Raw genomic sequence first — 12,409 nt, 5'->3', positions numbered from 1 at the left:
TGTTTTAAATTATAAATGTACACATAAATATAATTTATATATTTGTGTTATTATATTACAACTTTATTTAAAACATTTTCTAAATTGTATTAAGGGAGTGGTGGAGGGTACCATTTAATGATCATAATTAAGGAGAATACTAATAAGAAGCAGTAGCTACATGCCGGGTGGGGGGGGCAGCGCCTGCATTACAGAATTTTCATTGGATGCATATCCCCTCAAAGAAACTATGCTAACCCCCGCCCCCCATTTTTGCCACCATTATTAATTACACCTTTTTAATTATAAAAAACTTTCTATCAAAATATTGTGGATATAAAAGTGTTATTTTTCAATCATGAATTCAATTAAAAGCCTCCACAATTCTTTTTGGCATGAGTATGAGTTTGCTGAGAATGTCTAAACCTTTTAAATGTAGCAGAAAGTTTTATTTGGAAAATAACATTTGTTTGTTTGCAATGTACAGATTTGGTCGATCATCAGTAATATATATTATAATAGGTCTATAATAAAAGGATAAATTTTTACAGCAATATATTTTTTCCTATTTTATCTAAAAATTAATAAATAATTTCCAAATAAATTTATCCTACCCCCAGGCGCCTACCCCTTACCCTCCTCAAAATATTGGATGTGAACTGTTACTACCCCTCCCCATTCACGTAGACGCTGGGAGGGGGGGGGTAAATGTTTTAATATAGCCTTTAAGGATAGTAAGTAAAAAATAATTTAGGGTTGAGGTAGGGAATTTTTTTCTCTTATGGACATAAAAGGAGCAAATCCTAATTTATTAGAAAAATTAAAATTAATTAAACTACAATTTTTTCCTATCAAAAATATTAAAAATAAATCGAATATTATAAGTTATGTATTAAATATTTTCATAGCCTGTTATACAATCTCCTCTCAAGATTCCCCTAATTTTTAGCTATGGCTACTCTATATAAATGGCGGCGCTAGCTACTAGTGCGCTACTTTAAACAGCATAGCTTATGGTAAGTAGAGTGACGAAACTCGTGAAACAATTTTAAAACATTTATCTCTTACTTGATTAATTAAAATTAAATCAGAATCTTAAGGAACATGTTCTTCCTTGCAAGTTGTGTAAATATCAGCTAACGAAACCCAATAGCGATAAATTAAATGAATGTTGATAATAATTACATTTTTTTACACATTTTAAATTGTATTTTTTAAAATATTAACAAAGTAAAATAATTTACATATATTAATATTATAATATTTTATATATTATAATATATAAATCTTTTTAGTATTATAAAACTATTATTTTTCAATAATATTGCACATATAATTTTTATATATTAATATTAGTGTTTTATAAATTATTAGCATTCAATATTTATCTATTTCACCTATAATTTTTATATATTAATATTAGTTATCATAAAATTATAAAATTTATATTTAAATTATCTCTATATTCTATGATTATTATATAATTATAAATATATATTTATTTATATTGAAACTTCAGAGTTTAATTCTTTTGAAAATTATAAAAATATAAATCTCGAAAAGGTCATTATAATAATTTAGATATATATCATAAATTATTTTAATTGGTATATATTTTAATTTATTTTAAATAATATTATAATTTATTTAAATTTATGTTATATTATATTTTTGTAATTTATTATAATAATTATTTAAATTTATTATAATTATTATTTAAATTTATTATAATTATTATTTAAATTTATTATAATTATTATTTAAATTTATTATAATTATTATTTAAATTAACTATAAATATTATTTTAGCTAATATTAAAATATTATTTTTTAACATCTATAACATTCCTCTCTCTGAGAAATCCATTATTTTTGTCGTTCGCGATCGTCGAATATCTTATCGTGCAAATTCCTTCAAATATCCTGTAGGCATATGGAGTAAAACATATTTTTAAGGTGGGAGATAGGGAGTATTTTTTTTCTCTCATTAAGACGCGGATAAGAAGCAAATTATAGTTTATTAAAAACTGAAAACTAAGTAAACTAGAATGTTTCCCTCTCAAAAATATATATAAATTATATTTAAAATTAAATAGAAAAATAAATAGAATATCATGATAAAATCACTTATTTTTTTAATTTAATTCTTATGTATAATAAATTAAGAGTAGATTTTTTACTTAATTTTAAAAAACATATCTACACCACTTTAACGTGTATTATTTTTAGGTTAATAATATAAACAACTACTTTATTACTGAAGTATATAATATGGGCGAAAATTATATTTGTAAATTTATACTTTATATTAACATAATATAAAGCAAAAGATTATGTAAATAAAATATATAATATATGGCAAAAAATTTATAAAAATATAAGAAAGCACGATTTAAGATTGCAATTTAATTAAATTAGATATATTATCTAAAAAAACTTATACATCCATATTTCGATCATAAAGGGAAGTAGGCTAATGTTAAAACATTGATTTAATGGTAAAATAATATAAAAATAATTACCTTGGTTAGGATCAGGAGTTATGGAAACTACTAAGTTTTGTTCTAAAGAATGTTGATTGGAAGTAGAGGCTAATGTTAAAACATTGATTTAATGGTAAAATAATATGAAAATAATTACCTTGGTTAGGATCAGGAGTTATGGATTTGTTCTAAAGAATGTTGATTGGTAGTAGAGGCTAATGTTAAACTTAAAACATTGATTTAATGGTAAAATAATATAAAAATAATTACCTTGGTTAGGATCAGGAGTTATGGAAACTACTAAGTTTTGTCTAAAGAATGTTGATTGGTAGTAGAGGCTAATGTTAAAACATTGATTTAATGGTAAAATAATATAAAAATAATTACCTTGGTCAGGATCAGGAGTTATGGAAACTACTAAGTTTTGTTCTAAAGAATGTAGATTTGTAGTAGAGGCTAATGTTAAAACATTGCTTTAATGGTAAAATAATATAAAAATAATTACCTTGGTTAGGATCAGGAGTTATGGAAACTACTAAGTTTTGTTCTATAGAATGTAGATTGGTAGTAGAGGCTAATGTTAAAACATTGCTTTAATGGTAAAATAATATAAAAATAATTACCTTGGTTAGCATTAGGAGTTATGGCTGCTACCAAGTTTTGACATTCTAAAGAATGTTGGATGGTGATAATTAAATCGAGACCAATCATTAATTTGGCTCTACCACCACATCTTTTGCGACAAGTAAGGTAAACGGCCTTTTTACCACTTGTATGGGCCAAATATTCAAGCCCTTGGTAGCATATATAGTCCTTTTTCTTCTGTGTTTGCTGAAAACAAAATTAATAAATATATATAATGGTTTATTACTTTTATTTCAAGTTGTTTATATTTCAGATAATTTTTAAGGTTATTCAGCGGTAAGAGACCTAAATAGCGAGCATCATTATAGGGAAAAATGTGAATATTCACAATAATGTTCACAAAAATGGCCGCCATATTTTTGATATGATTCCAACTGTAGCTGATAACCTTAAAAATTATCTTAAATATAAACAACTTGAAATAAAAGTAATAAACCATTTTATATATTTATTATTTTTGTTTTCAGCAAACACAGAATAAAAAGGACTATATATGCTACCAAGGGCATGAATATTTGGCCCATACAAGTGGAAGGCCGTTTACCTTACTTGTCGCAAAAGATGTGGTGGTAGAGCCAAATTAATGATTGGTCTCGATTTAATTATCACCATCCAACATTCTTTAAAATGTCAAAACTTGGTAGCAGCCATAACTCCTAATGCTAACCAAGGTAATTATTTTTATATTATTTTACCATTAAAGCAATGTTTTAACATTAGCCTCTACTACCAATCTACATTCTTTAGAACAAAACTTAGTAGTTTCCATAACTCCTGATCCTAACCAAGGTAATTATTTTTATATTATTTTAACATTAGCCTACTTCCCTTTATGATCGAAATATGGATGTATATTTTTTAGATAATATATCTAATTTAATTAAATTGCAATCTTAAATCGTGCTTTCTTATATTTTTATAAATTTTTTGCCATATATTATATATTTTATTTACATAATCTTTTGCTTTATATTATGTTAATATAAAGTAAAAATTTACAAATATAATTTTCGCCCATATTATATACTTCAGTAATAAAGTAGTTGTTTATATTATTAACCTAAAAATAATACACGTTAAAGTGGTGTATATATGTTTTTTAAAATTAAGTAAAAAATCTACTCTTAATTTATTATACATAAAAATTAAATTAAAAAAATAAGTGATTTTATCATGATATTCTATTTATTTTTCTATTTAATTTTAAATATAATTTATATATATTTTTGAGAGGGAAACATTCTAGTTTACTTAGTTTTCAGTTTTTAATAAACTATAATTTGCTTCTTATCCGCGTCTTAATGAGAGAAAAAAAATACTCCCTATCTCCCACCTTAAAAATATGTTTTACTCCATATGCCTACAGGATATTTGAAGGAATTTGCACGATAAGATATTCGACGATCGCGAACAACAAAAATAATGGATTTCTCAGAGAGAGGAATGTTATAGATGTTAAAAAATAATATTTTAATATTAGCTAAAATAATATTTATAGTTAATTTAAATAATAATTATAATAAATTTAAATAATAATTATAATAAATTTAAATAATAATTATAATAAATTTAAATAATAATTATAATAAATTTAAATAATTATTATAATAAATTACAAAAATATAATATAACATAAATTTAAATAAATTATAATATTATTTAAAATAAATTAAAATATATACCAATTAAAATAATTTATGATATATATATAAATTATTATAATGACCTTTTCGAGATTTATATTTTTATAATTTTCAAAAGAATTAAACTCTGAAGTTTCAATATAAATAAATATATATTTATAATTATATAATAATCATAGAATATAGAGATAATTTAAATATAAATTTTATAATTTTATGATAACTAATATTAATATATAAAAATTATAGGTGAAATAGATAAATATTGAATGCTAATAATTTATAAAACACTAATATTAATATATAAAAATTATATGTGTAATATTATTGAAAAATAATAGTTTTATAATACTAAAAAGATTTATATATTATAATTTATAAAATATTATAATATTAATATATATAAATTATTTTACTTTGTTAATATTTTAAAAAATACAATTTAAAATGTGTAAAAAGATGTAATTATTATCAACATTCATTTAATTTATCGCTATTGGGTTTCGTTAGCTGATATTTACACAACTTGCAAGGAAGAACATGTTCCTTAAGATTCTGATTTAATTTTAATTAATCAAGTAAGAGATAAATGTTTTAAAATTGTTTCACGAGTTTCGTCACTCTATTTACCATAAGCTATGCTGTTTAAAGTAGCGCACTAGTAGCTAGCGCCGCCATTTATATAGAGTAGCCATAGCTAAAAATTAGGGGAATCTTGAGAGGAGATTGTATAACAGGCTATGAAAATATTTAATACATAACTTATAATATTCGATTTATTTTTAATATTTTTGATAGGAAAAAATTGTAGTTTAATTAATTTTAATTTTTCTAATAAATTAGGATTTGCTCCTTTTATGTCCATAAGAGAAAAAAATTCCCTCCTACCTCAACCCTAAATTATTTTTTACTTACTATCCTTAAAGGCTATATTAAAACATTTACCCCCCCCCCCTCCAAGCGTCTACGTGAATGGGGAGGGGTAGTAACAGTTCACATCCAATATTTTGAGGAGGGTAAGGGGTAGGCGCCTTGGGGTAGGATAAATTTATTTGGAAATTATTTATTAATTTTTAGATAAAATAGGAAAAAATATATTGCTGAAAAAATTTATCCTATTATTATAGACCTATTATAATATATATTACTGATGATCGACCAAATCTGTACATTGCAAACAAACAAATGTTATTTTCCAAATAAAACTTTCTGCTACATTTAAAAGGTTTAGACATTCTCAGCAAACTCATACTCATGCCAAAAAGAATTGTGGAGGCTTTTAATTGAATTCATGATTGAAAAATAACACTTTTATATCCACAATATTTTGATAGAAAGTTTATTATAATTAAAAAGGTGTAATTAATAATGGTGGCAAAAATGGGGGGCGGGGGTTAGACATAGTTTCTTTGAGGGGATATGCATCCAATGAAAATTCTGTAATGCAGGCGCTGCCCCCCCCCACCCGGCATGTAGCTACTGCTTCTTATTAGTATTCTCCTTAATTATGATCATTAAATGGTACCCTCCACCACTCCCTTAATACAATTTAGAAAATGTTTTAAATAAAGTTGTAATATAATAACACAAATATATAAATTATATTTATGTGTACATTTATAATTTAAAACAAATTATTTATTAATAATTTATAAAATACTATAATAATATCAGATAAAAAAATAGGTGTAATATTATAATTATATAATAATAATATTATAATAAAATGATTTATATATTTATAATAATTATTTACATTTTAATAATTTATAAAATTATTTGTATATTATATGTTAGCCTTTTTTAAACTATCATTCATTTAATACCTCGCTATTATGATGCTCGCTATTTAGAGGTTATAGTTGGAATCATATCAAAAATATGGCGGCCATTTTTGTGAACATTATTGTGAATATTCACATTTTTCGCTATATTGATGCTCGCTATTTAGTCTCTTACCTTACATTTGGCGCTTTTGTCAAGGTTCTAGTCCGAAATAATTATAAAGGTCCAATCCGATTAAGTCCGAGAGAATGTCATCAAGATCCGACCAACTGACCCAAGTTCCTCAAATTGGATTTGGGCTAGAATCATCGGTCCATGTAGGTCTCTATTCAAAATCATCAGTATTTTCGAAAATTTCAGGTTATGGAATGGAACCTTTGGTTTGAGACTCCATTACATTTAAATAGAGGATTTTTAACTCCGACTATATCTAGGCTCATCGGAATTGAATAATTTTGCAAATTTAGAGTTTATCAACCACTTTTGCTCATATATGTGGCATTAATAAACAGATTATTTTTAAACTTAGCAGATTTCCGGATATAATGATAGCTGCTATCATCCATCCTGCATTTAAATTAAATTGGGAATGGATCCGAGATGAAAATAGGGATGCAACATACAAGTTATTAATTAATTTAATGAGAAAGACTTCCAACAAACTAATCTGGATATACGACCTAGAAAATTCTCTTTTGATTTAAGAGTTCAATCTAATTGAAACTCAGGAATGACGTGTTAAAATTTAAATTTGCATATAAAACTTTTCGTGAGCATATTTCTATGAAACATTTTTGAATTGAAGCATCTTATTAAAAATACATTTATGGCTTAAATTATTTAGTTTTAAAAATATTTGAGAAGAATATCTTCCCTCGGGATAACACATCCCCAATCTCCCCTACAGTTTTGTATGTTATATAAAAAATTTAAATAGTAGTACCGTTTAAAAGATGGGCACGAGAGCTAAATTTTTTTTAAAAAAAATCAGCGTTTCAAGTCATTTTGAGGATTCGTTAAAAAATTGAGACCATTATGATTGCATCTTCGCCATTCGATCTCGTTTATTAACAATATTCTATAGGCAACTTGACAGTATTTAATTTATTTGTAATAATTAAAAATTTACTAACAATCATCGTGACGTTTGGCGCTTAGGAAATGTCTTCTTTTTCAGGGCTTCTAACCCGTAATTTATTTGGCCATGTTCGGTTTTGGTTAAGGACCAGATCAAAATCGAAATTTATTATCAATACCCGCGACATTTGGCGCCTAGCAAATACAATTATATATTTATCATGCCTTTTTTCAGAGCTTCGAACTCGTAATTTTTTGGCCAGGTTCGGTTCTGGTTCAGGACCAGGTCAAAATCATGAACGTTACTCAGTTCAAGGTTAGTTCAGGCGCTTTGCCAGCGGGGGGGGGCAGGTCAAGGAGAAAAATCTTCCTTCCCCTTAAATTTTTTTGAAAAATCTAAGAATTGTGAATTGTAAACATATTTCAAATAGGTTATATTCTATTATAAATTTAAAAATAAAGACAAAACTAATTAAATATTTCTTCCTTGTGTATTAATATTTTATCCCGCGAAAATTAAGATATATTTTCTTAAATTTTTTTTAAACCTTAAACCCTGATGAGTATAAGAAAATTATAAATTTTATCAACCAAAAAAATTATATTTAATTTATTTCTAATAACCACTATATTATATTTAAGCAAAATTTCCAGAGTGCATAAAACGGTAATAAATTAAAAAAGTAGAATTTGCTGAATAAATTTATTTCTAAGACTTCTTGTGCTACAAGAAAAAAGAAACTGCAAAAGCATGTCTTATATGCAATCCAAGATAATTTGTTAGTTTTGTTATAGTATTTTTATGTCTAAAAAAATTTTTGAGTGTCCTTGGAGAAATATCAGAATGGCCTGAACCAGATATTTTACCTAATACTGATATATTATTAGATTCAATATGTCAGTCTATTTTTTTGCATTAGAATGTATTAATAAATTATTTTATTACATAACCATTTTATGCAATATTTTTTAAAAAATGCTATGGATTTAGTGAGGTTATGAGAGTCACCAATATAATAATATTACAACTAGAAAATTAAGAGATAATATCGACCAAGAGTTCACATGATGAGATTTATATGATAGTTGAGGCGTAGGCGAAATTATATGATTTTGAGATTCACAAGCCTCGACTTGTATCTATACAAACAAATCGTTCTAATATTAATGTGGATTCAATTGAGAATTTAAAATAATCGTTTTTATTTCACTGGATACATTTTTGATCAAATCAATGAACAATTTGTGATTCTTCTAATGGCTCTATGCAATTTACTAATACTCCAGAAATCTCATTGAGGATCTATTAAATCTTGATATTGAAAAAAATTAAAATTTAGCTAAAATTTATTCAGAGGATATAAATTTTAATGTATCTGAAACTAAAGAATTTCACAATCTAAATCTTGGTATGAAAGATTAATTTTAGCCGATAATCATTCGAGAAACGCTATAAAAGCACTGCATACTTAAAAATATATTTTGGAGTTTTTTCTAAACATTTTAAAACTATTGTATATATATTTTGGCAACAATACCAATTAGTACAAGCACAAGGATCTTTTTTTCATTACGGAGTATAAACTATCTCAGAAGTACATCAGAAAATCTATTGAATGGACTAGTTTTACTTAATACACATCGAGATTTAATTCCTAATGCAGAAAAAATTATTGAAAATTTGACATATCTCAAAGAATATTAATTTTCATATATTGACGGTATTTTGATTAACTTTAAATCATTATTTAATGTTTAATTCTATTATTGTGATTTAGATATATTTTTTTAGCAATATTATAATTGCTCAATATTTTGTATTTTCAAAAATTTCATTATTTGATGTTTGAGTCATTTTTAAAGAATGATTGGTTCTAATTAATTTTTTACGTTCCAAAAAAGATAAATCAATGTAATAAATCTTTACCCCCTTCCCCTTTTAGAAAATTCCTAGCTACGCGCTAGGTTCTGTTCACGGTTCAAAAACTTTATTCACATTTTTAAAATGCCAATTTAAATTTCGATATGGTCAATTAAATTTTTTTTTTAATAAAGCTATATTTTTTTTAATTTAAATTTAAAAAAAAAATAGCGTGTAGAACTAGAGATTTTTTTCAAAAATAGCTATGGGTTCATAAAGAGTTTGAAAATGCTCTCAAAATCTGATTCACAACGGATTCCCTTCGAAAACCTCCTATTTTTCCCTATTACTATGACAATTATTTTATCTCGAATATACTTTTAAAATTTAATGATAGGTGCGGCGATTCATCTAAAGGTGACCCCTTTGTCCACTCCCAAAGGCAAAGAAATAGTTTAGCCGTTTGCGACAAATACCTAAAGAATTTTCTCGAAACCGAATTCATCGAACACAATTACGTTTATTTAGCTCGAACTTTGCAAAGAGCTTCTAGAAATTTGTCCTTATTAGCTGGGGATGCTCAAGGTGGTGTGATTACCACTGAAGACGTGCTTGATATAGTTTTCAAGGATTTTTGCGTTGGGAAATGACTTTTTATTATTATTTTCCTCTTAATCAAACATTAAATTGTAAAAAAATAAAGTAGCTAGTTTTGTATAGATAATAATGTTTTACAAATTTATGTTTTTATTTAATCAACATCCGTATCATGTTTAAAAGATATTATTTTAATTATTATCTAGTAAATAATAGATATATTAATAAGTGAGAGTTTTTTTATAACAATTTCTTTAAATTTATAATTTTATAAGGGAAAAAAATGTATAAAGAAGGTTAAAGATAATTAACTTTAAATAAAGTTCAAAAAAAGTATATAGCATTTCATTTCCAATAAATTAAGATAGTATTTTGGCTCTAAGCGACAAGATTATTTTGGCTTAACAAGTCGAAGTTGACTATAAATGCCAAGACGATTTTGGTTCCTAATTATAAGACTATTCTAACAAGATTACTTTGGCTTTATGAATTAGTATTTTGGCTTTAAATATGGCTAGACTATTTTTACTCTGAGCTACAAGATTATTTTGGCTTTAAATGACAGGACCAATTTATCATTTATATGTTTTGTAAAATTTATATATTAAATATTTTGTAAAAATATCATGTTATAAACTAAAGATTATAATGTAAAACAATTAAAAATAAAATATAATGAAGTATCTATTTTAAATTAGATAAAATAGTGGCATATATAAAATAATAACAATTATAAAGAGTGGCCATATACATTTATGAAATAAATAATTATAATAACTTTAGATAGCTTTAGTTTTTATACCGCATTAGACTTGTTAGTCAAGCATTTTAAAGAAAAATAATTAATATATTAAACATTATTTTTATACCAATGAAATTTTAAAAAACTAAATTATATAAAAGAGCTTACAGTGAAAAGATGATTTAACGATTGTACTACTGCAAATACACTTTCGGGATACCGCGAATGCAATTTCGATGAAAGATTATAATATAGGCCTCTGGGTGAACTATTCCTCATCAGGCCGTAGCTTAGATCAATAAGCAGTAGAATTAAATACATTTGCCCTGTCTTGGTTCGACTAAACACAGTTTAGCCAGCTATTTGGCTTCGATTAAAAAGCCTAAAAAGTAGAAAATTTAAAAGAAGAAAAAAGGGTAATGATGCATAAGGTTGGTCCTTATAATAGAAGCTTATGAACAACAATTAAATTTAATTATTTTGTACACTTAAATCGCATAGTCATAAAGCAATTTACCAAACAACAACCAAATTCACAAAACATAAATCAAATTTGCTAAACAACGATTAATTTTTTTAAAAAAATATGCAATAATACACATTTTTATATTTAAAAGACGGAATCACGCGTTCGCTTCTGATATTATATTTATTATCTGCCCAAGGAAAGGACCACTATATTGGCTTCTGAAGATAAACATAGTTCTTGCTTGATTCGAATCCAGAACTATCAATAGATATACGCACACAAACGATTGATTCTTTTCGAAAATGACGATTTTTTAAATATAAATATTATAAATGTTATCTCGATCATATAAAATTTTAGTTGGTTCAATGTCTCATGTTCTATTCGACATTAGCCATTTTTAATAGTAAATTCTAAACCCAACTCATATCTCTTAACCTTAATTACATCTCTCTTCTTAAGGCCGCATTTACAGTAAGCGCGTTTTGCGCAAGCTTTGCTTTATTTAACGCAGCATTATTGCAAAATAAAGCCAATAAATAGGTTTGAACATATAAATATGGAACGTTATGTATGATGATAACGCTATGATAAAATTTGAAAACATGTAGCAATGTGTTGATAAAAAAGATGCTATACGATTATAAAAATAATAGAGAATTCTATAAAAAGGTATATGATTTTTCTTAAATCTTATATTATAAAATAATTATCTTTATTTTAGCTTTATCTTAAATTATTTTATAAAATTGAATCCGCTGTAATAACGCCTCGTAAAATAACACAACGCTCGAAGATAACTTGTTCACTATAAACGCAGCGTAAGGGTGAATTCACAGTAGAGAGCGACAGCGATACGACAATCACCACACGACATTAGGCGACAGAGCAGCTGATTTGTCGTAAGCGACATAGCATTCATAGTAGTAGCGACAAGCATTTTTTTTTCAGAATATTTTTATAGAAATAAATTACCTTGTCAATTATAGCTTATAATTTAAAAATATTATTCCATTTTTTTATATTTATTTGTAATGATATAATAAAAAGAAAGTTTTATTTATTATATGTGTCTTAATATGATATAATAGAAAACATAAATCTATACCCCAAGGGTATACAAGATCA

At 25.4% G+C, this 12,409-nt stretch overlaps 1 protein-coding gene across 3 annotated transcripts in view; it reads left to right on the top strand.

Annotated features, from left to right (window-relative positions):
- LOC135931875 (tRNA modification GTPase GTPBP3, mitochondrial-like) overlaps window positions 1-10,200 on the top strand; it is a 30,969-nt gene extending 20,769 nt beyond the window's left edge. For all 3 annotated transcript variants that reach the window (XM_065469270.1, XM_065469214.1, XM_065469335.1), the window contains one exon: window positions 9,871-10,200. In XM_065469270.1, coding sequence (XP_065325342.1) covers window positions 9,871-10,123 — 253 coding nt within the window. In that variant the 3' untranslated portion in view covers window positions 10,124-10,200. The remainder of the gene's footprint in view (window positions 1-9,870) is intronic.
- The last annotated feature ends 2,209 nt before the right edge of the window (window positions 10,201-12,409 follow it).

This window comes from Gordionus sp. m RMFG-2023, chromosome 1 (genome assembly GCF_954871325.1).
Source record: "Gordionus sp. m RMFG-2023 chromosome 1, tfGorSpeb1-WG-v2, whole genome shotgun sequence".
Lineage (NCBI taxonomy): Eukaryota > Metazoa > Nematomorpha > Gordioida > Chordodea > Parachordodidae > Gordionus > Gordionus sp. m RMFG-2023.
The sequence above is the reverse complement of the archived record's forward strand: the minus strand, read 5'-3'. Positions and strand labels throughout refer to the sequence as shown.